Below are 26,585 nucleotides of genomic sequence, written 5' to 3'. Positions count from 1 at the left end.
CAAGAGGGAGGAGCCCATTATTTCCCTCCCAGGTTGCTCTCACTCCCGTATTATGCACTCTCCAGGTGGTTCTGTGGTTTGACTTGACAGAATTAGCCCTCAGTACCAGCTTCTGTCAGCTGCTGCTGCGGCTAAGCCCAAAACAACCCTCAACCACTCTAATTTTTGTTTGCACCAGTAGGAACAATAAACCCCGCCTGGCTTTTCCTTGATCTAGTCCACATGAGGCCCACAGGTGTTGTAGCCCTGCTTAGTCTGGTCTGCCCCCATTCCTGCCCACGCTCTCCAGTGGGAGTAGCTGTCTGGCATGGGGACCCCCCCCCTTATTCTCCCTGCCGGCTCTGCCCCCTCCCTTCCTGGTTCTCACGCGTGTACTGGTTGGGTGCTGCAGTCAAATCCGGTACAGGCAACCTCACCCTGGCATTCCATAATGTGCACTGGTTTTTGTCACAACCGAACCTGGCCCGACCCACACTCTGTTCTGATTCTCGGATTTGAAGTGGATGACGTGAACTGATTCAGCCTGGTGTGCCCCCGACCCATGCCAAATGTTTGCCAGTGGGAAACTTCCCATGGCCTATTCTGGGCTGTTTCCTATCATGCCTCTTGCCCTAACCTGCAGGGACTGTGTCCTGCCAGAGGAGTTGCCCAGGCTCCTCCATCAGAACCCCTCCCAATGCCAGATTTTGCGCAGCCCTACTCAGTCCACCTCCTATCCTAGCAGGAACAGTGGCTTTTCTTGAATGGCCTTCAACCCAATCTTGCTCTTGCTGTTGGATGTTTCAGCCCAGCCATGGCTCGTCCATACCCACATACAGCTCACGTATGGCTCAGTAGGGGTTGAGACCTAGCCTACTCCGTCCCACATCTCCCCTGGTCCTCCAGGACACCAGATGGTGTTGGAGTCTGACCCGGCCTGGTGCATCCAGTCCACACTTGTGCCAAGGGAGACTACAACCATTTCCTGATCAGAACGCAGCCCCCATTCCAGCCCATGTGCCCCTTGGTGGGAACCTCAACCCAGTTAAGGTGTCCCCTTAGCTCCCCAACCGGGCTTGTTCCCAGCCATAGATCACATGCATGCCAGTGGTTGCTCTGACTCAGCTTGATTCAGCCCCTCACCTGTCCCGGCCTCTGCCTTAGACACCCTGGCTTAGCGTCCCTGGCTCACGCAGACCAGTAGGTGCAAGAGTCTAGCTCAGCATGACCTTTGCTCCATGCTGGTTTCTAGTTTTGCTTGTGGGCCCAGGTTTGCTCAGTCCTGCCTGGTACACCCCGTTCCATTACCAATTGACACATTGGCCAGCTGTTGGAGCTACTTTGCCCAGCTTGTCCGACCCCCAGGTCTGGACCATATGTTCACCAGTGGGAGCTACGACTCGCCAGGGGCGTTTCCCAAGTTCCTTCGCTTGATCCACTCGCAGACCCAGTTCTCATACATGCCAATGGGTTTTACCAGTGCCCAGCTCAGTCTGGCCTTCCATTTGGCTGTGTATGAACTGGTGAACGTTGCAGCCCGGCCCACTCCACACCCTATTCAGGATGCACATTTGGGTGCTGCACCTTGACCAGTCCAGACTGTTTTGGGTTCCTTTACCTGTGATTGATGGCAAGCTCAATGGTCACACCTAGCTTAGTCCATCACCACCCAAACTCTTGAGCTAACCAGTGGGGCTAAAATTTCCACAGGTTGTGGCCCACACATCCCCCACAGAATTTACCCCCGGATATGGTTCTCGAGTGCTAGTTAATGTCATGGCCCTGCCTAATGTGACCCCTCTGCTGATCCATCATCATGTCAGGTGATGGGATATCCTGCTGGACAAGCCCCGAACCTTAGCTTTTGCATGAACTGGTGTTCGGTGCTCAGCATTGTTAAGTGATTACAAGTTCTTCAAAGGAAGAGTTACTGTCAATTGGGAATCCTAAGGATTGACTCACATCCCAGAAACACTGTAGGTTCAACCTGGATCTACCTAAGCAGCGATTCAAAGAACCAAAACCCCAGAGCTCCCTGTCCAGGTGGCCAGCAGGCGGAGCCTGGCACCAAATCTGCCCGGGGACAGCTCACCATGTGTACGTGGTGGCTGTCATCTGGGATCCAGGCATGAGACGCCCTGTCCTGAGGCCCACCAGCAGCCAGCAGGCTGCTGTAAGTTTAAACCCCCAGGCCCAAGGTCGCGCCCCTCCCCAGTCTCATTCACCACCCAATGAGGGCGGTGGATGGACCCCGGACCTACCCAGTCACGGAGGCTTCCCCCTTTGGTGTACTCACCCCTAAGGGAGCAGTCCCCGGAGCCCCATATCTATTAATCTCTTGACTGACACCTTTATTTTATTTTTTAAAAATATTTATTTTTATTACAAATTCAGATATACAGAGAGGAGGAGAGACAGAGAGAAATATCTACCGTCCGTTGATTCACTCCCCAAGTGAGCACAACGGCCGGTGCTGTGCCGATCCGGAGCCAGGAGCCAGGAGCCAGGAACCTCCTCTAGGTCTCCCACACAGGCGCAGGGTCCCAGGCTTTGGGTCGTCCTCGACTGCTTTTCCCAAGCCACAAGCAGGGAGCTGGATGGGAAGTAGAGGACAAGCGAAGACTTTAGCCACTAGGCCACGCCACTGGCCCGACACATTTTATTTTTTATTTTATTTTATTTTATTTTATTTTACTTTATTTTACTTTACTTTTTATTTTATTATTTTATTTTATTTTATTTTAAGATTTATTTATTTTTATTGCAAAGTCAGATATACAGAAAGGAGGAGAGACAGAGAGGAAGATCTTCCATCTCATGATTCACTCCACAAGTGAGCTGCAACAGCCAGTGTGTGCTAATCCAAAGCCAGGAACCTGGAACCTCTTCCAGGTCTCCCACGCGGGTGCAGTGTCCCAATGCATTGGGCCATCCTCGACTGCCTTCCCAGGCCACAAGGAGGGAGCTGGATGGGAAGTGGAGCTGCCGGGATTAGAACCAGCGCCCATATGGGATCCCGGGGCATTCAAGGCGAGGACTTTAGCCACTAGGCCATGCTGCCAGGCCCGACACCTTTATTTATTTATTTATTTTTTAAAGATTTTATTATTATTGGAAAGCCGGATATACAGAGAGGAGGAGAGACAGAGAGGAAGATCTTCCATCTGATGTTTCACTCCCCAAGTGAGCCGCAACGGGCCGGTACGCGCCAATCCGATGCAGGGAAACAGGAACCTCTTCCGGGTCTCCCACGCGGGTGCAGGGTCCCAAAGCTTTGGGATGTCCTTGACTGCTTTCCCAGGCCACAAGCAGGGAGCTGGATGGGAAGTGGAGCTGCCGGGATTAGAACTGGCGCCCATATGAGATCCCGGGGCTTTCAAGGTGAGGACTTTAGCCGCTAGGCCATGCCGCCGGGCCCCCGACACCTTTATTTTAAAAAAGAATTTTCTTTATTCGGAAGGCAAAATTACAGAGAAGAGAGGGAGAGATTTTCTATCTACTGTTTCATTCTCCAGATGGTTGCAAGAGCTGGGACTGGGTCAGGCTGAAGCTGGGAAGCTCATCTGGGTCTCCCAGGTGGGTGGCCGGGCCACAGTTGTTTGGGCCATCTTCTGCTTTCTCAGGCACATTAACAATGGTCTGGATTGAAAGTGGAGCATCTGAAACAGTCTGGCTACCATGTGAGATGCCTGTGTCACAGTCAGTGGCTTAACATGCTGTTCCACAATGGCTGCCCCAAGACTTTTTTTTTTAAGATTTATTTATTTTTATTGGAAAGACAGATATATAGAGAGGAGGAGAGACAGAGAGGAAGATCTTCTGTCCGATGATTCACTCCCCAAGTGAGTGCAACGGCTGGAGCTGAGACAATCTGAACCCAGAAGCCAGGAGCTCTTCTGGGTCTCCCACGCGGGTGCAGGGTCCCAAGGGTTTGGGCCGTCCTCTATTGCTTTCCCAGGCCACAAGCAGGGAGCTGGATGGGAAGCGGGCCTTCGGGACTAGAACCGGTGCTCATATGGGATCCCAGCACGTGCAAGGCGAGAACTTTAACCACTACACTATCACGCCAGGCCCTGCCCCAAGACTTTTAATTATTATTATTTTTTTTTTAATACAAGACATATTCAGGGATAGAGTTGGCATTACATAGGGCAATGAAGATGTGGCTTCAGCTCAGTCTAAGCTAGCTGCCCGCTTGTCTTACTCGCTTTTCAGAGGTCTCTGACCCTTATTCTTTAAGGGATATTGAAAGATACAGATTCATCTCATTTTCTGTGGCTGCTCCCTGCTGGTTAGCAGTATAGGTCTTGCATTTATTTCCTTGTTTACAAATCTCTCCCTGTGGGCCCAGCACGGCAGCCTAGTAGCTAAAGTCCTCGCCTTGCCTGTGCCAGGATCCCATATGGGCACCAATTTGTGTCCCAGCGACCCCACTTCCCATCCAGCTCCCTGCTTGTGGACTGGAAAAGCAGTTGAGGACAGTACAAATCCTTGAGACTCTGCGCCTGTGTGGGAGACCCAGCAGAATCTCCTGGCTCCTGGCTCCTGGCTCCAGATCGGCTCAGCTCTGGCCTTTGCAGCCGCTTGGGGAGTGAACCAGTGGATGGAAGATCTTCCTCTGTCTTTCCTCCTCTCTGTATATCTGACTTTCCAATAAAAATTAATCTTTAAAAAAAAATCTCTCCCTGTGTCATTTAAAGGGTCCAAAGGGTCCATCTCACAAGTTATAGAAATTCAGTCTTATACCAATGACTGTCACCCGTATTATCATTGTCACTCTAAAAAATTGCTGGCTTTTTTGGTCTTTGAAGCAGCATACAGGGTGCTCAACTGGTTCACATAGTTGTATATCTGGGCTCATCATTCATGTATACCTGGGCATGATCCTCTTCCCTACAGAAATGTCAACATAAGACATGCATTGTGTGTTCCTATGCCAGGACACATACCCCCAGGTTCTGGTAGCTTGGGTTGGAGATTCTGTCGCTTCTAAGATCAACTGGGCGTGAAAGTCTTGGTTTGTTGGTTGACCAGTAGCCATCATTAGCTCGCCCCAGTACACTTTTAGTTTTTTTCTAAGATTTATTTACTTCTTGGAATTTATTTATTTTTTAATTTTTTAAATTGAAAAGTCAAATTCACAGAGAGGAGAGACAGAGAGAAAGATCTTCTGTCCGCTGACCCACTCCCCAAGAGGCTGCAACAGGTGGAGATGAACTGATGTGAAGTCTTGAGGCTGGAACCTCCTCCAAGTCTCCCACACGGGTGCAGGGTCGCAAGGCCTTGGGTCATCCTCCACTCCCCCTCCAAGGTCACAAGCTCGGAGCTGGAAGGGAGCTGAAGCAGCTGGAACACGAACCAGTGCCCATATAGGATCCCAGCCTATAGGCTACTGTGCCAGACCTTACACTTTAATTTTAATGTCAGTGATTTGCTCATATGTTTCTACCGAAAGATCTAATAACTTACAACTCTCTGTCCTTATGAAAATTGATTTGTGTGCTTTTTTCACATCTTCATTATATTTAATTTAATATAATATTATTCTCAATATCTGCGTATAAGTAGTAAGTCTGCTTCCAAAATGTGTAAATTAATAAATTGGAAAAGGTATCCAGGACAGTCAGTATTTTTATGTAATATTTCAAAGAATCTTTATTACTATGATATTGTCTATAAATTTAGATGGAAATTATTTCTTACAGACCTTTGATTGTTTTGTTTGTGGTTTTTATTTGTGACTCTAGGAAATTGCCGATAAAGATGGAAACAATAAAGTTTTATCTTTCACTATCCCTTCCTTATCCAAGCCTTCAATATACCATGAAGTAAGTAACAGTAGAAAAGTGAAATTGTTTTTAAAAGAGATTAAAAATAAATTTTTTCCCATGTTAAATATTACATCTTGGCTGATTAAAAATAAAAAAGCAAGATTTGTTTTATTTTACTTTAAAGTGTTACAGTGAGGTCATCCTTCTGCTGATTTACGCCCCCAATAGCCATTAACAGCTGGACTGGTCTGAGGCGTGGAGCCAGGAGCTTCCTCTAGGTCTCCCACTTGAGTATAGAGGTCCAAGGCCATGAGCCAGCCTTGGATGCTGGTGCCAAAGAAGTATTGACGTACTACACCACTGCACCTATCTCTGATTTATTTCTTATTAAGTAGTTTTTTACTTGTTATGTGTAACACTGAGCTGTGTCAGAGGGGGCCGGAAATAATTGTTGTAAAATTATCCTGTAATTTTTTATTCTGTCAGTATATATCTTACTTTTTAAAGGTCTTCGTGTTAATTAGAAATTACTTAAAAAACTGGTTTTTATAATTATTTAGGAAAATTAAATACTGTTGAAGAATGTTAACACCCTGATTGCTATATTTCAGCTAGAAAGAGTCTAATTGATGCATTCTGGCGGTTTAAAAATGTACTTTGTTGCTTATATTTATGTATTTAACAGTGAGAACACCGGTAATTGTATGAGCAGATGACTCTTATTAAGCTGAACTCTGTATCTACTCTATTTAAGTAAAACCCAGTAAAGAAACACTAAAAATATGTGAGTCAAATGTCTGCCTGAAGTTGTGAGGAAAACATTTAAAGAAACTTTACCAGTCATTTAAAAATTATATTCTGTTTGCCTGTCAACACACAGTAGTGCTTTGTTTATCTTATTGTTTTAAGCAGTTATTAATTTTCCTAATTCCTCTGAATATTACAAGCAATACAAGTGGTTATAACCTTCATATACTTATTTCCATTGGAATATATCTATTTAACTTTTAGTCATTTCAACAGCTTATTCTCTTTCTTACATATAAATTCATTGCATAATTTTTGAAAAGCTAAAGCATTGTCTTTTCAATTTTCCCTATATATAATTTCCAAAAGGAGAAGTAGAGTTTGTATGATTGAGAAATGGAAAAAAAAATTTGGAAAGAGAAGGATAAATAATCTGAAACTACTTTTTATTTTCACAGAATTTGTTTACTTCCTTTGAGAGTCACTGTTTCATTCTGTACTGTGTCTTTGTAGCCCTCAACAATCGGATCCATGGCTTTGACGGAAGGGGCACTGTGTCAACATGATCTCATCAGAGTTGTTTATAGTGATCTTCATCCACAGAGAGAAACATTCACTGCACAAAACAGGTAATGGTCAGAACTGTGAGCAGTAACAATTCTAATTTATGTTTGACTGTTAACTGTAATTATTACTTCAGTTAAGGTTTAGTATCAGAATAGTCAAAAACTTAAATGTATCATGCTAACAAAATGTATTTACTAAGGTTGAGCATCCCTGACCCCAAAGTTGAAATGCCCCCAGCATCTGTAAACATTTCAAATCTAAAACATTTGCAATGCCAGACATTTTGGTTAAGAGATACTCATCCTGTAGTGAACTTCTTGTCTCTGTAGTGCTTGGTATTATGTTATGTTCATCTTGTATAAAATGACAGGAAAACTCAAAGTTTGTGTAGGATGTCTGCTAAGGCAGGATTCATATTCTGGTACTGCAGTTTGGAAACTTTCCCCTTCCAGTAGTGTTTATACTGTCTATAACTTGCTTTGTCTGTGGTAGAAGTTAGTATAACCTGAAGTGCAGCAAACAGCGAAGTTTGATGGCACAATCCTGAACACCACCCTCATTTCTGACACCAACAGAAAGATGCATGGAATCAAGTATGGACGGGTTCCAGATGCAAAAGCTTCTGTTGTCCTCTCCCATGGAGTCAACACACATTACCTTGCAAACATCAGGGTGTCATAGCACATGACAGGGTATTGTTAAGTAGGAAAGCTCACTTATTTCTTGGTTTCCAGAGCTTTTATTGTGTCTTCATTACGTGGGCATGATTGATTAAATGATTCTAGCATGGTTGATCTCATACTCTGAATTGACTTTGTATGTCATAAAATTATTCACCTTAAATCACATGTAGTTCTCTCTAGTATGATCAACCTCTACCTAAAAATGTCACATGTGGCCAGCCCCGTGCTAAGTTCTAGTGACAACAACCCCCACCCTAAACAAAACACTCCTATTCAATAAGACATAAATTACTTCCTGGAAACAAAGACCAGACTTCCCTTTAGGCAAGGTCATATTTACTAGATAGACATCCCCTGGTTTTTACTTCTAAGATGAAATAGTCTTGTATAGGTGGGGATCTATGCTTGGTACATGATAAGCACAGTATTACCATTGTACATCCCTCCCCTTGACTTACTTCCTGATAAACTTGTATGAAACTGTCATAGAAATTAGCTGAAGTCTAGCTAAATCTAGGGGTGGGTGGGTGGGGTGTGTGTGGCCCACAACCAGTAGCCACAAACTCCATTTAGGTCTCCCATGTGGGCAGTAGGGGCCCAAGCACTTGGGCATTTGCACTGCTTTCCCAGGCCCATTAGCAGGGAACAGGATCAGAAACAGAAGGTGGGATTGAATTGGTTCTCTGATATGGGATACCAGCATTCCAGGTGCAGCTTCACTTACTAGCACACTTCCTGTCCCAGTGCCATTATCTTCTGACTTTGGAGTTTAAACATCTGCATGAGGTTGGGAACCAGATCATATCACACTATAGCAATAGGTGCAAATCAACTGTTTTTCTTTATCTGTGAACTGCATACTTATGTTCTGTGTCCATTTTTCTTGTTTAACTATATATTTTTTCCTACTGATTTGTAAGAGCTTTTTTACATGTTATATATTTCCAGTTAGTTGTTGGTTTTAAGTTTTTAATTAAGATGTAAAACATATCCTAAAATTTATTCCTTGAAAGTGTACAATCAAGTGATTTTTGGTATGTTCACAACCACCACCACCATTTGAAAATGTAACATTTTTTTTTCCCCAAAGCCATTACAGTAACCCCATTTCCCTTCCAACCCCTGGTAACCATTCACTTATTTTTATCCCTGGTTTTGTCTCTTCTAGACATTCTTTATTAATTGATTCTTAACATGTAGCCTTGTCTTCTTCCACTTAGTATGTTTTCAAGGTTACTTGTGTGGTACGTGTTTAAGTACTTCCTCTTTATGACCGAATAATATTCCATTGTATTGCTGTGTCATATTTTGTTTTTCCATTTATCATTTGATGAATCTTTGGGTTTTTTCCACCTTTTTTTCCGCGCCCCCATTTGGCTGTTGGGAATAATTGTACTGTCTTACTCCATTTGGGCTGGTAAAAAAAAAAATACCTTAGACAAGGCAGTTTATAAACAACAGAAATATATTGCTTGCATTTCTGTAGGCTGTGAGGTTCAAGATCAGTGCACTTACATATTTGTGTCTGGTAAGGGCTTGTAGCCTCTGCCTTGTAAATGGCAGACAGTATGAGCAAGGTTTTCAGGTCTGTTTCAGTTTCAAAGGACTAACCTCTTCCTCCTGCTACATTGGGAATTAGGTTTCAGTATATGAATTGGAGAAGCAAAAAAATTCACCCTGTCGTAGCTGCTATAAACATTCAATTACAAATTTGTGTATAAGTAGATATTTTCAGTTCTTTAGGATTGAATTGCTGGCTGATACAATAATTCAACATTTAACTTTTTGAGGGAACATGATACTGTTTTTCATGGTGGGTGCACGCACCATTTTGCATTTCCACCAGCAATCTGAAAGAAACAGTTTCTTCTATCAACACGTATTTCCCATCTTTTTAATTGAAGACATCTTAGTGTGTGTGAAGAATGATACTTACCGTGCAGATGTCTTGCCATTTTAGTTTTTTTTATAATCAAGTATGTCAAGAATATAGACACTTTTTTACACCATTAAATGTGCATTAACTGTGTAAGTTATTAAGAAAAACTGCAAGTGCAGATGTTTTTAGTACACTGGTTAAGATGCTGCTTTCTTTGGCATGTCTACATCCTACATGGGAGTGCCTGGTTCCTATTTTGTTTTCTTTTAGGATTTATTTGCTTATTTTTAAGTTTAAGATATATTTGTTTGAAAGACAGAGTCATAGAGAATGGGGTAGAGAATAGAGATCTTCCATCTGTTGGTTCACTCCACAAAGGGCCACAGTGGCCAGACTGGACCAGTCTAAAGCTGTGAACGCTTCTGCCAGGTCTCTCATATGGGTGATAGGCCCAAGGACTTGGGCCATCTGCTGCTGCTTTCCCAAATGCATTAGCAAGGAACTGGATCAGAAGTGAGGCACTGGGAATCAGCCTGGCCTCATTTGGGGTGTCGACATCGCAGGCAATGGCTAACCTGTTAAGATATAATGGTGGCTCCTAAGACTTACTTATTTAATTGAAAGAATTACAGAAAGAAAGAGAGAGAATGAGAGAGTGAGAGAATGCGAGAGGGAGAGAGAGAGAGAATCTTCCATGAGCTGGTTAACTCCCCAAATGGCTAACAGGCAGAACTGAGAAATCAAGATCAGCATTAAGGCATTATTATCACTAGTGAATATGTCATTTAGTATGGTCTCTAGTAGAAATTGTGTGTAATCTTTTTCCATTGTTTTCTTTTTCTAGGTTTGAAGTTCTGAGTTTTCTCATGTTGTGTTATAATTCTGCTATTGTGTATATGCCAGCCTCATCTTACCAATCTCTTTGTCAGATGGGTTCCAGGTGAGAGAATACTTACTGCAACCTTCATAGTCATTCATTTATTTGACAAATACGTCTTGAACATTGTCTGTGTTCTAGGCTTTGTTCTAACTTCAAGTGGTGGATTAGTAAACAAGGTTCATAGAGCTGCTTTCCAGTTGGAATTCTTATCATTCCTTATGACTTCGGCATAAACTAGTTTCTAACTGAACATGAAGTTAAGCCAAGATATCTAAGTTTTAGGGTTGTTTAGTAATAATACCTAGTCATTTCCTGAATGCCAATTTTTATAAATTACTTTCAGTACATTAAATAAATGGTCTTTTATATGGAGAGGTTGTTAAGGGGTGTAAACCTTTTCTTCTAATTAATTCATAAATAACTTTGAGTGGAAGAAGATCAGCAGTAACAGCAGTTAGCCATGTGTTCCAGTTGTGTGTGTGTCTGTATGGGTGTGTCTCCATGTGTCTCACAGAGTAAATATTTATTAAATAAGAATTGTTAGCGACTTGAACAGATGTGGGCTGAAATTTAAATTTGCTCTATAAAAATGAATCTAAGAGGTATAAATTGGTTTGCAGACAGTGGATGGAATTACAGAATTTCCTCTATTAAGGAATTAATTTTCCTAATTGGGAGGAGGCCAGTCTGAATTAGTTGTAATTTTGATTTTGTATATTTGATTTATTACTATTTTTTTCTTGCTTATAATACCATGATTAGTGCCCTCCAAAGTTCTTGTCTAACTCAGAAGCAGTTTCTGAAAACAGTACACTCTGAGCACCTACCAACTCTTTACAGATACGTTTCTTTGATTTTTTTTTATGAAAATTTTTTTTTATGTATTTTTTGGAAAGGCAGATGTACAGAGAGGAGGAGAGACAGAGAGGAAGATCTTCCCTCCGATGATTCACTCCCCAAGTGGCCACAATGGCTGGTGCTGCGCCGATCCGAGGCCAGGAGCCTGGAACTTCTTTCTGGGTCTCCCACGCGGGTGCAGGGTCCCAAGACTTTAGGCCATCCTCCATTGCTTTTCCCAAGCCACAAGCAGGGAGCTGGATGGGAAGTGGAGCTGCCGGGATTAGAACCGGCGCCCATATGGGATCCTGGCGCATGCAAGGTGAGGACCTTAACCATTACGCTATCGTGCCGGGCCCAGATGCGTTTCTTTGTAAGTGACTGTTTTTTTGGCTCATAGAAAGAAATCTGCCAGCTCTCTTATTGGTAATACTATTGTGGTCTTTAACAGAATTTGTTAAGAAAAAAAAAAAAAAACTAATGGCAGAGATTAGTAAGTCTCAAATTTCTGCTCACATATTCTCTAACGAATTTTGGAAAAAAATTTACTTTGCCCTTTAAATTTTTTTTAAGGATGTATTTATTTGTATTGGAAAGTCAGATTTTGTATGGAGAACGAGAAACAGAAAGGAAGATCTTCCATCCACTGATTCACTCCCCAGCTAGCTGCCATGGCCGGAGCTGAGCTAACCCGAAAGGCTTTGGGGCATCCTCTACTGCTTTCGCAGGCCACAAGAAGGGAGCTGGATGGGAAATGAAGCACCCATATGAGACAGGAACTAGCACCCATATGAGATCCTGGCGCATGCAAAGTTAGGACTTCAGCCAGTACATTACTGCGCCAGGCCTGAACTTAAAATTTTTTCATCCTATCATAAATTATTGTAAATGGTATAATTTTCAGAATGTAAATGTATTGACATAATAAATAGCTGTTGGATCACTATTTTAAATATATGTAATATAAATGCCACAGTGATCTGATATCTGTCATAGGCCATTTCAGGAATAAATGATCATGATCTTTAATGGTTTCCTGTATTTTTACTTTTTTCCTTGAAAGGCAAGTTCTATTCCACTTTGCTCGCATATTGCTATCACTAAAACAGTGCTATTTTTTTAAATTTACTTTCTTAAAGATTTTTTTTATTTTTATTGGAAAGTCAGAAATACAGAGAGGAGGAGAAACAGAGAGGAACTTCTTCCATCTGTTGATTCACTCCCCATGTGGTTGCAACGGCCAGTACTGAGCCGATCCGAAGCCAGGTTCTTCTTCCGGGTCTCCCGCATGGGTGCAGGGTCCCAAGGCTTTGGGCCGTCCTCCACTGCTTTCCCAGGCCACAAGCAGGGAGCTGGAAGGGAAGCCAGAAGTCAGGAGCCAGGAGCTTCTTCCTGGTCTCCCACATGGGAGCAGGGTCACAAGAACTTGGGCCATCTTCTGCTGCCTTCACAGGCTGCAAGCAGGGAGATGGATCAAAAGTGGAGCCACCTGGAAACAAACCAGTGCCCATATGGCAAGTGGAAGATTGGCCTGTTTGAGCCACCACACTAGCCCCAACATAATAAATGCTATTTTCAACTTGTCTTTTCATCACCATCTAAATTTACTGCATTACTATAAATAAATATACAAATTGAATTTTTAAAAAAAAATTTCTTCTAAATTCAACATTGCAGTTCTAATGAATTAATTAATATAGTAACTTTGATAATCATTCATTATTTTTTAAAGATCTGTTAGTGAAATAGAGGATAGGGAGTTGATTATGGTGCTTTGATTTAAAATGGTCTCACAGTATTTTGAAATGCCTGTTTAAGATTTCTGTGACTCCCCTAATACAAATTGGAATGAGTCATTTGTGTGTGAAGGAAAAGGATGATTATCGAAAGGTGCTTACCTGTTTTTAAAGTTTATTTAGTTGATGTGGTCTACTAGGCTACATATTTTATTAGAAAACAGGTTTTATTTTTAATTTGTCTTTTCATATTTTAAGCACTGACTAATGTATATATGTATCAGGCACTCAGTAAATATTTAAGAAATGGACAATTTGAATAAATTTACGAGAGAAAAAAGATTTAGGGCATCAGGAGATCACACTTGCTAACTAGTGTATTTTCCTAGGGTATGTGTGAGTGGGTTTCCACGGCAACATGAAAAACATTGGAAAGAACTCTGTGGCCGAATAGTATTGGATCCTGAGTTTATGGTGCAACTTCTCACGGGCATTTATTATGCCATGTAAGTAACTTCATAGACTATAAAATTTTTATGTAATTTATGTAATATGTAATGATTGGAAAATCACTGTCTTCTTTATTAAACAACAGTGAATCTTGAGCTGCATGACGGGTCAGTGATCTCATTTCTCTTTCTGCTTAGTAATTTCAAAACAGCCACATATGACTGTTAGAGTCCGGGCCAAAGCCCCCGGACGTCAGGGTGCGAGCTAGTCAACCCCCAGAGAATGACAAAGAATCTCGCTGGTAATGCAGACAGCAAACAGAGTTTATTGCACCAGCATGCTGGGGTCAGACCGCACTTGGGGCACGCAGGCCAGCCAAGCCGGGCGATCGGACCCTGAACAGCCCAAGACAGTAGCTTACATAGGCCCTTTGGGGCTGGGAAATACATCAAAAGAAACAACCTTAGACATGTTCATTATTTTAGGGCCTTCACGCACAGGGAGCCTGTTCCGTTCTCATACCCACTATCTTTATGGCTCATCCCATTCTCACACTCTTATCTTCCTCCTGTTTTTGGGACTGGAGAAGAACTGTGCCCTTTCCTTCACAAAGTTGCAAGGCAGCAAAGAACAGATTTATCGCTAAAGCGGAATCCTCCCAAAGTCCAGGCACCTCCTGAAATAGCAAAGTAGCAGTTGTTTAGTACAAAGGAATCTCACTCTGCCCAACAATAACATTTTATCCACACTCTAACATGACTAGTCATTAAAATTGCAGTTTTCTTAGAAATTGTCAAGTTTTCTGTGTGAAAAACTACACACATGCATATCTCTACAGGTTCATAATCCAGATTTTCATGCGTGCATCAAATGTATCACTCTGGACATCGACACATGCTAAAGACCAGTTAATGTGAAGAGAAATCTTTGAAATTACTTAAAATATATTATTTGAAATCTTCATCTTGTTCTTAAAGTGAGACATTGGAAATGGAATAATTAAAAGTTGATATGAAAATCTGATCTCATGCCCAAAAATAATAGGACTTTGAACAATTTTAAAATGGGAAATTAATTAACAATAGGACAGTTAAATAATAGGAGATTAGAGGTATTTGCTCAAGATAGTTAATATGCTTCTCTATAGGTATAATGGACAGTGGGACCTTGGTCAGGAAGCTCTTGATGACATCATATATAGAGCTCAGCTAGAACTCTTTTCTCAGCCATTATTGGTAAGTTTCTCTATTCTCCTTTTTTTTTTTTTTTTTTTTTTTTTTGAGACAAAGAAGACAGAAAAAGCTTTCAGCTGGTTGTTCTGCTTCCCTAAAAGCATGCAAGAGCTGGGGCGAGGCCAGTCTGAAACTAGAGGGAGGAACTCAATCTGAGTCTCCCCCAATGCGTGACATTAGCTCTCAGTACCGCCTCCCAGGGCCTGCATCAGCAGGAAGCTGCATTCTGGAGCCTCCAAACTAAGTATTGGATCTGGGCATTAAATATGTGATGTGAGTATTTCCAGCTAGCATCTTCTTAACTAGGTATAATGCCCATCCCAACAATCTGAAATCTAAACCATGTTTTGTTTTGTTTTGTTTTTTTAAATCAAAGCATGCTGTGTACAAATGGAGAAAAATTATCTTAGCAGGTATGGGGGAAAAAGCCAATTAATACTTTATAAAAAAAAGATTTCTTACTCCCCACAAACTTTTTTTTAAGATTTATTTTATTTTTGTTGGAAAGTCAGATCTACAGAGAGAAGGAGAGACAAAGAGAAAGATCTTCCATCCGCTGGTTCTCTCCCTAAGTGGCTGCAACTGCCAGACTTGAGCTATTCCGAAGGCATGAGCCAAGAACCAACTCAGGGTGTCCCACAGGGGCTCAGGTCCCAAGGCCTTGGGCTTTCCTACACTGCTTTCCCAGTCCACAAGAAGGGAGCTGGATGGGAAGTGGAACAGCCGGAACACGAACCAGCAAACACTAACTGGCACCCACATGGAATCCTGGGCACATGCAAGGCGAGGACTTCAGCCAATAGGCTACCATACTGGGCCCTACAATAATAGTATTTTAACTGCCAAAGATTAACAACAGTTTGTGTGAGTTTAGTTATATACATCTGCCTAAATTCTGTATTTGCCAGTTTGTGTAAAGGACATTTTAAAAAAATGTATTTGAAAGGCAGAGTTAAGAAGAAGGAAGAGAGACAGAGAGAGAAAATCATTTGTCTGCTGGTTTACTCCTCAGTTGGCTGCAGTGGCTGAGGCAAGAGTTATTTCCCATATGGGTGCAGCACCCAAGCACCTGGACCGTCATCCACTGCTTTTCCAGGCATATTAGCAGGGAACTGAATTAGAAGTGGAGCAGTTAGAAATGGAATCAGCACTGATATTGGATGTCAGTGTCAGACAAATACTTAGCTTGCAACAACAGTCCCACATCTAATTAAATCTAGGCAGTGTAGACAAAACAATTCAAAATGCTAATAGTTGTCTAGGTGATCAATTTGTGATTTTTATATGTCCCCCCCTTTTTTAAATTTTTAATAGTATTTTTATGCTGATATTTTACTCTTTGTTGACTTAAGAACTAGAAACAGATAGATAGTGATAGCTCCTATTTGTTGTTTCACTACCCAGATGCCCTCAGTTTCCAGAAATGGGATAGGCTGAACCACTAGCTATGAACTCAATCCAGGTTTCCCATCTGGATGACAGGAATTCTCTTGCCTGAACCATTGATATTGCCTGATGTGGGAGACTAGCATTTAGTGATTGATGGGCCAGACACTTTGCTCTATTCAAGTACTTCTATACTATTTTTTATCCATAGATTTATTTACTGAAAAGGCAGATAAGATTTAGAGAGAAGGAGAGACAAAGATCTTCCATCTGCTGGTTCACTCCCCAAATGGCCACAAAGGCTGGAGCTAAGCTGATTGAAGTCAGGAGCCAGGTGCTTCTTCCAGGTCTCCCACATGGTTACAGCGTTCCAAGGCTTTGGACTATCTTCAGCTGCTTTCTCAGACCACAAGCAGGGAGCTGGATGGGAAGTTGGACAGCTAGGACATGAACTGGCACCATTTGGAATCCTGGTGTTTGCAAGGGAGGATTAAGACATTGAGCCATTCCTCTGTGCCTTCCATAGTATTTTTGTAAATAGTATTTTCCTAAAGCTATCTTATTAATTTTATACTTTAAACTAAATAAAAATGCTTTGAAGCAGCATTTGCAGTAACTCTTTGTTATTTGCATTCCCAGTTTTTTTTTTTTTTATCAACATTCCTAATTTTACCCCTAAGGATTACAAGGATAACAAAATTTAAAAATTATGTAATTAATAAAAAAAGAAACAACTTGTATCTTTGAGACTATTCAAATCTATTTTATTCCTGCAACAATTTTTTTAAAGATTTATTTATTTTTATTGGAAAGTCAGATTTTTTTACAGAGAGAAGGAGAGACAGAAAGATCTTCCATCTGCTGGTTTACTCTCGAAATAGCCACAACAGTTGGAGCTGAGCTGATCTGAAGCCAGGAGCCAGGAGCTTCTTCTGGGTCTCCCACACAAGTGCAGCATCCCCAGGTTTTGCATCATCCTCGACTGCTTTCCTAGGCCACAAGCAGGGAGCTGGATGGGAAAGTGGAGCAGCCAGTATACAAACCTGTGCCCATATGGGATCCTGGTGCATTCAAGTCTAGAACTCTATAGACACTAGGCTACCATGCTGGACCCAACTATAACAATGCTATGCCTTAAGTAGAAGTAGCATTTTCCAGGCAATATAGATTGAGGTTTATAATCTCTGGTCTTGCAATAATCTTTTATTAATGGCAATTTCTGAAGAATCCAGTGAGTCTTTTATGCAAAATTGTTTTTTTTTATTGAGTTCAAATGAAGAGTTTTTTCTTTGAAAACCTCTTTTTTTTTTTTTTTTGAGTTGGTGCCATCACTCGACAGGCTGATTCTCCACCTGCAGGTGTGAAGAATATAACATAACATCCATAAGAGTACCAGTTCCAGTCCTGACTGCTGCACTTCCCATCCAACTCCCTGCTTGTAGTGTTGGGAAAACAGCAGAGGATGGCCCAGGTCCTTTGGCCCCTGCAGCTTTGTTTGTGACCAGGAGGAGGTTTCTGGTTCCTGGTGCCTGTCTTTGGATTGGTTCAGCTCTGGCTGTTGTAACGATTGGGGAGTGAACCAGCAGATATAGGGTCTCTTCCTGTCTCCTTTCTGAAAATCTGCTTTTCAAATGATAAAGATTAATAAACATTAAAAAGCAAAAAAAGAAAGAAAGAAAACTTTCTCTTTTAAAGTCAACTACTTTAAGGAAGTAGTGGAGTAGATGACTCACATATTTATACCAATAATTTCTCATTTAGAAAGGATGCTTTTAAAAACTTTTAGAATTCAGAATAAGAAAGACAAGTATTTCTAGTACGTTTATGCTTTTAATAGAATAGATTTTACATACATTTTCAAAAATTATGGATACATAACATATAGAATAAACAAAGATTATATTGTCTGTAAATGTGCATGAATTTCAGGTTGCCAATGCCATGAAAAACTCATTACCATTTGATGCTCCTGACTCCTCACAAGAAGGCCAGAAAGTACTTAAAGTAGAAGTCACTCCAACAGTGCCGAGGATTTCTCGGACTGCAATTACAACAGCTTCAATACGCCGTCATAGATGGAGGAGAGAAGGTAAGTACAAAATTGTCTTACTCATGGATACAAGTACACTTAGCACTGTTTGGACAGACTGTTTTAATACAGGGTATCAGGGTACTGTGTATGATTAAAGCAAAAATTTTAATTTTTTAAATAGTGCCAGAAATACTAAATGCTGAAGTTATTTCACTCTATGTATCCATCAGATAGAAAAATGTTATTTAGATTGCCCTAAAATGTTAAAGCAGAAAATAAGATCAGGTTGAATTTTGTCTTTTTGTCTGAACTAATGATAATTGGAAAGAAGTTGTTTTAGGTCTGTTAAACCATATTGGGGGGAGGGAAAGTGCATGTTTGAAGCATTGTGGGAGAAAACAGTGTAACTGGCCAAACAGTATGATGAGAGTTATGTGTGAAACAGTTGGGTCATAGTTTTGGGTTTTCATCTTTGCTGTTCCTTTATGTAAGTGCTGAATCCAGCAGTGTTTCATAGACATGGTACTTGAATAGTTAAGCTGTCTAGCCTAAAGAGATATTAATTGCCATTTTAATGATTCCTATCTTTCTGTTGTATTCATTTGCGAACCTCACATTGTTCATTTACCGTCTAATGTGTGTGCATGCATACTGTGCACACACATGTAACTATACAAATAGTGTTTGTGTTTATATCATGTCCATATATACATTCTCTTATCTGCCTGGGTCAAAATGCTCAAAAAAGAATAGAACAGCACAAAAGCACTAAAATTTTATATGTTGAATCCCAGATGGCTTTGACTTCTCAAACGAGGCTGACTCGAGTATTCCTGGCTCCCCGATCCAACACGGCTCCACTGACCTAGGGATCAAACGTGTGCAAGAGGGGGAGGTGCTGGTGCGCAGGACCTCTGAGCCTGGCTCGCCGGAGCCCAACTCAGCAGCAGCCACAACAGAGGGTAGGACAGAGATCAGGAGATAGAGTCAGTGAGGCAGTTGCTGGAGAAGGATCCTGGCTCTCTAACCCCAAGCAGAACATCTTTCCATTCTAGTGTGTGTTTCCACTGCCTCAGGGTGTATTAGCTCTTCCTTGCAAAGCACCCCACCCCCTCCCCATGTGCCTAGCACCAGGTCGGGTACAGTCTTTAGTTACCATTTGTGCTGGCCTGGAGTTTGCATCCCTATGTAATCAGAAACAGCTTGGCATGGCTACTAACAAGGTGGGGTGGGAGGCCGTCTCCAAAAAACCTGCAAATGCTTTGAATTTTTTCATTACTGAGCATGTTTAGTCTAAGGAAACTAACAATGCACCCAGTGGACATGAGCCTAGTAGTCAGCATGCATGATTTTATTTACATAATAATTTATTTCTTAAAAAAATCTGTAAAAAGAGTTTTACAACAGTAGCATATAATCTCTGAGAAACTGAAAGGATGATTTTTCTGTAATACTAGGGTGTTAAAATTAACAAGAATTTCTAATCTCTTTGACAGAGTACACTGGTATTGGTAGACTTTATAATGTAAAGATTAACTTTTCTTTTTCTAACCACTGAACTGCTGAGCTCTTTTCTATGTGCTATTCTGGTGCACACTAGTTTATAGTTAATTTTAAATAATGGTTATATTATAAAGCTCCTAGCTGGGAATTAAATGTAAAATTTAGAAGCCAGATAATATAATAGATCCTTATTTCTATAATGTAGGTACCTCAAATGAGAATTTTTTTTACACACCTACCATCACTACCACTATCTGTAAAACCAAACTTTGTTGCTAGATAAATACTTGCTGCTTTACATGAAATGCCATAGGAATTGACTTTGTGAAAGAAGGGCTACAACCAAATAGTTTTTTCATTATTTTATATATTGGTACTGTGAAACCTTTACACTAACTTATTAAATAAACCATGTGGTTTTAAAAGAGGTTACATATTTCAAAAGACCAAACCAACTAAAGCAGTCAGCTTCCACCTTCGGGAAGCCTCCTGCTCTTCGGTGCATTAGGAATCTCAGCATGCTCAGTAAGACTGTAAATCTACCCTCTGTTCCCTTGCTGATTTGCCCAAGTGGACCTTACTTCGTTTAACAGTGTTGCATGTGCATGATGTAGGGACTTAGAGAAGCTGTACTCTTTAAGAAATCTTTGTTTAAATGTCTATGTAAAGTGCAACCTCCCCTTTTTGCTTTTCCTGTATCTCTTTATGTTATTCCTAGGAATCAGTTTTTATTTTGTATAAAATGCATAAAAATTTAAAAAGGGGAATAGTTCTAGAAATCAAAGACTTGCGTTAAATTGATCAATAGCTTGTTTCTCACCATGCTTGCAAATTAAGTGAACTACTTAATATGCATCTACTACTTTTAGAATGTGGATTTATCCGCACTGAACAGCTTTCTATTAAAAGTATGGGATTAGGTTTAAAGGCTTTCTTCCAATTCATCAAAGGTCTCCCCTTTGACAAAGGAACCAGAATAATATCCTTATTAATATCTTATTACATTCTGTTAAATATTTAACATTAGTGATTAAAATACCCTATTTTAATATCTCTTATCACTGGCAAAGAGTTAGTTTCAGGGAGGGGGTGGATGTATGGCCACAAGGAAAAGGAAATAAGTTTCTTATCATAATTGCATTTGTAAAAATTATTTTCTCTTTTAATTAAGGTTAATTGTAGTTTTAAAACCAGTATTAGTAGAAACTAAATTGATAAGCAACAGAAGTCATGAATAGAAAAATTCTTTAAAATATATATTTTTAGATATTTCGTCTTTGTATCATGATTGGCACTATCAACTAAGGAGAAAATGTAAAGGTTGCTTTAAAATTTTGAGAAATGTGTTTGCCTTAAGACAACCTGTTTTTGTGTATTATGGTTTAAAACAGTCTTACAACTAAAATTGTGTTTGGGGAAAGTGTTTGGCATATTGGTTAAAATGCTTGCATCCACATTTGGAGTGCCTGCGTTCCAATGCTGGTTACACTGTGGACTTCGGCTTCTGCTTCTGTGCATCGGGCAGGCAGCAGTGGTGAATCAATCAGTTGAGTTCCTGTCATCCACATGGGAGACCCAGACTGAGTTCCTAGCTGCTGCACTGGTGCTGAGTGCATTTGAAGAGTGAATTAGTGGGTGGGAGATCTCTTTCTTTCATTCTGCTATTTAAACAGAAAAATGAAATTTTATAAGCCATTTGAAAAACTTTTGTTTATTATATGTTGAAATTCAAGGGGGAATATTAGACTATCACCTTCTTCTGATTATCAGGCAGTCTATTTGTGAGCTTTAAAGGCAGGGTTAAAATTATTAGTGAACTGAGGCTAAAACCTATGATTAAAGTAAATTCAGTTTCCATTACATTGAAACAGCATTGCTTAGAAAATAGATGTCAGTGGATTGTCCTGCATGACTCCTTTTATGTTGTTACCATCTTTCAAAGCCATGCTGCTTTGGCATCAGATCTGCATGTAGCCAGACTCAAAAGCCAGCACTACGTCTCTCAGTGTCCTTTCCTAATTAAACACATATACCTAATGATGTATTTCTGTTCCCTCCCAGTTTTATATTACTAATTCTAACCCTCAACCAGTAACTATCTTTTCCTGGACATTTTGGAGTTCTTTATAGTAATTCTAAGTAAATTACTAAAATAACATGAACATAAAATTTTTATGTTGAGGTAAATGATATAGTTATTTTGAGGATGTTGAGAGAAGTGGTGTTAGCTACTACTATTCTTAGTAAATGCATTTTCATTGCCTTTGCATGACAGTTAAAAATTATTAAACTGCTGGATATAATAAGGTGCCTTTTGCTTTAAGGATAGCCTGTTTCATTCTTCTATAAATGTAGCTAAGAATATATTTTTATTTTTGAAAGTACTGTTAATGATTGTGTTTAAACATTTAATATTACCTTTTGCTTATGTAATACTTAATTTTTTCCTAACAATTCACCCTAACTATAATGTTGATATCTGTTTTATAGATTCAGATTAAACTTTCTTACAGTTTGGGGGAAATATGTAATGATATAACAAGACAGTTTTGAAAGAAGAAAATATATTACTTTCTTATTAAATTTATTATTTTATAGTACAGTTCTATAGGTTCTGGTATTTCCCTTAATATATTATTTCTAAGATAATATTTCACATACTTTAAGATCATTGGGTTTCTGGAAAACACAGCTCAATATACTAATATATATTTCTCTTCTTCACACAAAAGCCAAGATGAGGACTCTTATTAAATGCAGTTTCTGCATGAAATGTGATGGGACATTCTAGTAGTTTATAATTATGATAAATATGTCAATGTGCAGACTCCAGAACAATATAGAAGTATGCAATATAGAAAATACAAATTGTTAAATATTCCTGCTAGCTTGCTACCTTTCCTGCTTGATAATATTTTCTTCATATTAATTATCAAGAATATATACAAACCAGTGAATGGATAGGTTCATAAGATAAGATATAACTATGAAATTACTGAAAGCAATGTAGTTTTTAGTTTTGCATTTAAAGATTTACTAGTTCTGTCTTCAAGGCTTTAGAACTGTGTACAAGCAGGTAGCAATTGTGAATATATTTTTATTGTATTTAAAAACAGTTTGGCCTACTGGCATAAGTGAATTTTTGCATAAAGCTGGGAACTAAAATTGATAGAGGATCTCTATTGCAGTCTGCCTTCTGGTGGGTTCAAGAAAATATGAGGAAAAAGCTTTGTTTGAGTAGGTAGATAAGGTTACTTCAGATGATGACAGTATATCACAAAGATTTATGAAAACTTTGCCTAGTTTTATGTGCCTAAATAACATCAATATACTTTATAGTAGTTTTATAAAAGCTGGATTAATTAAATTACAAGAATGTGTAGCAATATGAGAATTCAGTGTAGATTTAAATTTATTCTCCATAACTGTTTAGGGGAAGAGTTGATAATAGGGCCATTGCCAATATGTAGCAAACATTACCCAAGAAAAAAGATCAGTGTTGATAGTCGCAGCTGTTCGGTTTTTGTTTGTTTTTTGTTTTAATGTAGCTATTGCTGAGTTGGTCTGATTTCTATTTTAGGTGCTGAGGGTATAAATGGAGACGAACCCGTAAACATGAATGATGCAGATGAAGGTTTTTCATCAGGGGCTTCCCTCAGCAGCCAACCAATTGGAACCAAACCATCCTCCTCGTCTCAGAGGGGAAGCCTGAGGAAAGTAGCAGCGGGGCGTTCCACCAAGGACAAAGAAACAGCCTCCACCACCAAGTCCAGTGAGAGCCCTCGAGATGCAGTAGTTCGCAAGCAGTATGTACAGCAACCAGCTGATCTTAGTGTAGATTCAATAGAGTTGACACCGATGAAAAAACACCTGAGTCTTCCTGCTGGCCAGGTGGTGCCAAAAACCAATAGTTTAAGTCTAATCCGGACAGCCAGTGCTTCCTCAAGTAAATCATTCGACTATGTAAATGGCGGTCAAGCAGGTACCAGCATTGGGGTTGGCACTGAGGCAGTTACTAATTTAGCAGCCAACAATACTAATCGATATTCAACTATCAGTCTACAGGAAGACCGGTTGGGTCAGGCTGGTGAAAGCAAGGAGCTCCTTAGCCCAGGAGCCCCATTAAGCAAGCAATCTCGATCCCCAAGTTTCAATATGCAGCTAATATCCCAGGTGTAGTTTTGAAAGCCTCTCTCCTCTTTCTGCTTATCTTTTAAAGTGAACATTTCATTGTTCAAGAAGAGACTGCATCCCCTTTGTGAAAATATTGAGTCATCACAATCAGATTTGGTCTAGGTATCTTCATATACTGTATTTCGTATGGAAACAGCAATAAGGTTTTCTTTCCCCTTGTCCCATATCTTCTATTCCTTGTAAATGTGGTTGTGAAACAGTGTAAAATCTTTGCCTTTTCCATGCCTTCCTTTTTCCTTGGGTGATGTGCAATCCATCGTAGGCTGATCGGTCCCATTTCAACACTGTGAGACTGCGAATATGTTAGAGGAAATGGTGTATATGATCCCTATGAAATGATTCTTTGACTTTTGTTTAAAAACAAAACGGGTTTGCTCTCGTAATCTATAGAACTATGAAGATTACTGGATCATATTTTTTTCTCTCGTAACCAGGAGTGCCTCAGAGATTCTGCTATGACTTTGGACTTTTCTGAGTCTGTGCAATCATTTTCTTGAGAAGCATGGGGAAAGATGGTAGACTACTGCACTTTTAATTAAAATGAGGTTGGCCACCCCACCATCTCCCTTATCCCGAAGATATAAATGTTCATTTACTGAGGCATGTAAATCAAATTGTACCCACTTCCTTTGGAGGGAGATGCTATAAGTTGGTTGTGTAATTGATAATGCACTTTCTCAATGGCTCTGTAGTCATTTTAAGATGTCTTCCCTCTTCCCCACAAGGACACAGGACATTTCTGTCCTTAAAGTTTGAACAGTTAGCAAATCAGAGAATCCAAGGAGCATGTTCAGTTTTCCAGGAATGATTGACACTTGGTGCTGGGGTTTTGTGGGGGGAGGGGTGGTTTTTGTTTAGCTTGTGTGTGAGGGGAAGTTTTGACTGGGTTTTTTCTTTGTCTTTGTGAGCTGATGACTGAAGTAGAGCAGTACATCTTCAGGTAAAGGGAGGGATTTCTCAGTCCACTTTCTGTGATCTCAGACAGTTGGAGAAACCCTTTCAGCTGCTTCCTAGATGTACTTAAAATTCAGTCAGATATTTTGATTAAGAAACCTAAAGTCCTAAGAGATCATATACTCCAAGGAAATACATCAGGGACAGATAATTGGCTGAAAACACTGATGCTTCAATGTGACACATTTTTATAGAACATTTTTACCAGGGGGTACTGATTGATTTCTCCTGCAAGGACCACACTGCCTTTGTGTTTAATGTAACGCAATTTGTGAATCTTCTGATCATATATCTGCAAAGTTTCTCATTTTTATAAAACTTTGAAATCATGCCAGTAAGCTAGATGTTGAATGTATGTAAGTAGCATTTGGTAACTGCTAAGAGGCTGCAAAAATACATTATTGGTAACAAAAAAAAGTTTGTATTTGGTTGTATGCATTTTATTATAAACTCTTCTGAGTCTCAGGCTCTAAGATTTGAAAAAGAAGGGAATATGTTGTGTTTTTGAAAATCAGTATTGTGACTTAAACTGCTATAAGTTATCCTTCCATGAAATACATTAGAGCTATTAATGCTCTTTATATTTAGGTGTTTTTATTTCACTATTGTGAACGAAAAATATAAAGTTTATAGAAAGCAAGTATTCTCCTAATTAACAACCTTTAAAATTTTACCTCTACCAGTTAAAACTGTAGTATCTTTTGATAAATAAATTATCCAGGAAAATGACTTTTTTAAAGTGGCTTTTTTTTTTTAGTGACGTCTCACCCTTTATTGTTAAGAGCAATTTTTTTTAAATGAGTGACTTTCTGTTAGTGTCTTTATAAGAACAACAAGGTGTTTGAATTTGACAGTGTGTAACTAGAACTAGTATGGACAACATTGCCAAAGTCCAAGGTAAAACTAAAAATTGGTGAATAGACAAATTTATTGGTGTGTGTGTGTATATCTCACAAAGATGTATTTTATATATCCCTTAATTTAAGGGATAGCAGATAAAAATTAGAAGATAGCCAAAATTAAAGGAGATCTGAAAATTTGTAACATACCAGGTGTAGAAAAGAAGTTTCAGGTATATAGTAAAGCAGTACTGTACCAGGGAATAAGATTTCATTTTTAAACTTATTTATTCAAATGACAGAGAATTTGAGAGGGAGAGACAGAGACATCTTCCATCCACTATTTCACTCCCCAAAATGGCCACAAAGGCCAGGGCTGGACCGGACTGAAGCCAAAGCAGCTTCCTATGGGTCTCCCACATGAATGTGGAAGTCCAAGCCCTTGGCGCCATTCTCCGCTGTTTTCCCAGCGCATTATCAGGGAGTTGGATTGGAAGTGCAGCAGCCAGGACTTGAACCAGCACCCATACGAGATGCCAGGCCTCACAGGCAGTGACTTTACCCCTGACACTGTGTCAGCCTGGCTATGGCTGGAGCTTAAGTCACTCTATAAAATACCTACTTTGTGTAAGAGGTTAAGAGGTTTAAAATTCAGCAAATTATACATGATTGGCATAAGTTAGCTTGATTTTAATTGGAGCACAAAAGAAATAACCAATAATGTACCAGCTTTAGAGTATGAATTATACTAAATATAAAATTTCCCTCTGGTTGGAAATGCTGTTAGTACCTGAAAAGTTGGTTACTGAAAATTTTCATCTTGTAAGATTGAATTTATTTATATGTGTAATGTGCGTATGCAATATATTATACCCATTAATATTTCATGATCATGCTACTTTCGCTTCAAATTCTT

The 26,585-nt window shown here is 39.9% G+C and overlaps 1 protein-coding gene across 3 annotated transcripts in view; it reads left to right on the top strand.

Moving 5' to 3' along the window:
• Window positions 1-25,686, top strand: part of HYCC2 (hyccin PI4KA lipid kinase complex subunit 2) — a 41,678-nt gene extending 15,992 nt beyond the window's left edge. For 2 of the 3 annotated variants that reach the window (XM_036493108.2, XM_058664810.1), the window contains 8 exons: window positions 5,727-5,807; window positions 7,011-7,126; window positions 10,471-10,566; window positions 13,469-13,585; window positions 14,677-14,764; window positions 18,077-18,236; window positions 18,974-19,141; window positions 23,263-25,686. In XM_036493108.2, the coding sequence (XP_036349001.2) occupies window positions 5,727-5,807; window positions 7,011-7,126; window positions 10,471-10,566; window positions 13,469-13,585; window positions 14,677-14,764; window positions 18,077-18,236; window positions 18,974-19,141; window positions 23,263-23,861 (1,425 nt within the window). In that variant the 3' untranslated portion in view covers window positions 23,862-25,686. The remainder of the gene's footprint in view (window positions 1-5,726; window positions 5,808-7,010; window positions 7,127-10,470; window positions 10,567-13,468; window positions 13,586-14,676; window positions 14,765-18,076; window positions 18,237-18,973; window positions 19,142-23,262) is intronic. The other variant, XM_004576938.2, reaches the window with a different exon arrangement.
• The last annotated feature ends 899 nt before the right edge of the window (window positions 25,687-26,585 follow it).

This window comes from Ochotona princeps, chromosome 5 (assembly GCF_030435755.1).
Source record: "Ochotona princeps isolate mOchPri1 chromosome 5, mOchPri1.hap1, whole genome shotgun sequence".
Classification (NCBI taxonomy): Eukaryota; Metazoa; Chordata; class Mammalia; order Lagomorpha; family Ochotonidae; genus Ochotona; species Ochotona princeps.
The sequence above is the reverse complement of the archived record's forward strand: the minus strand, read 5'-3'. Positions and strand labels throughout refer to the sequence as shown.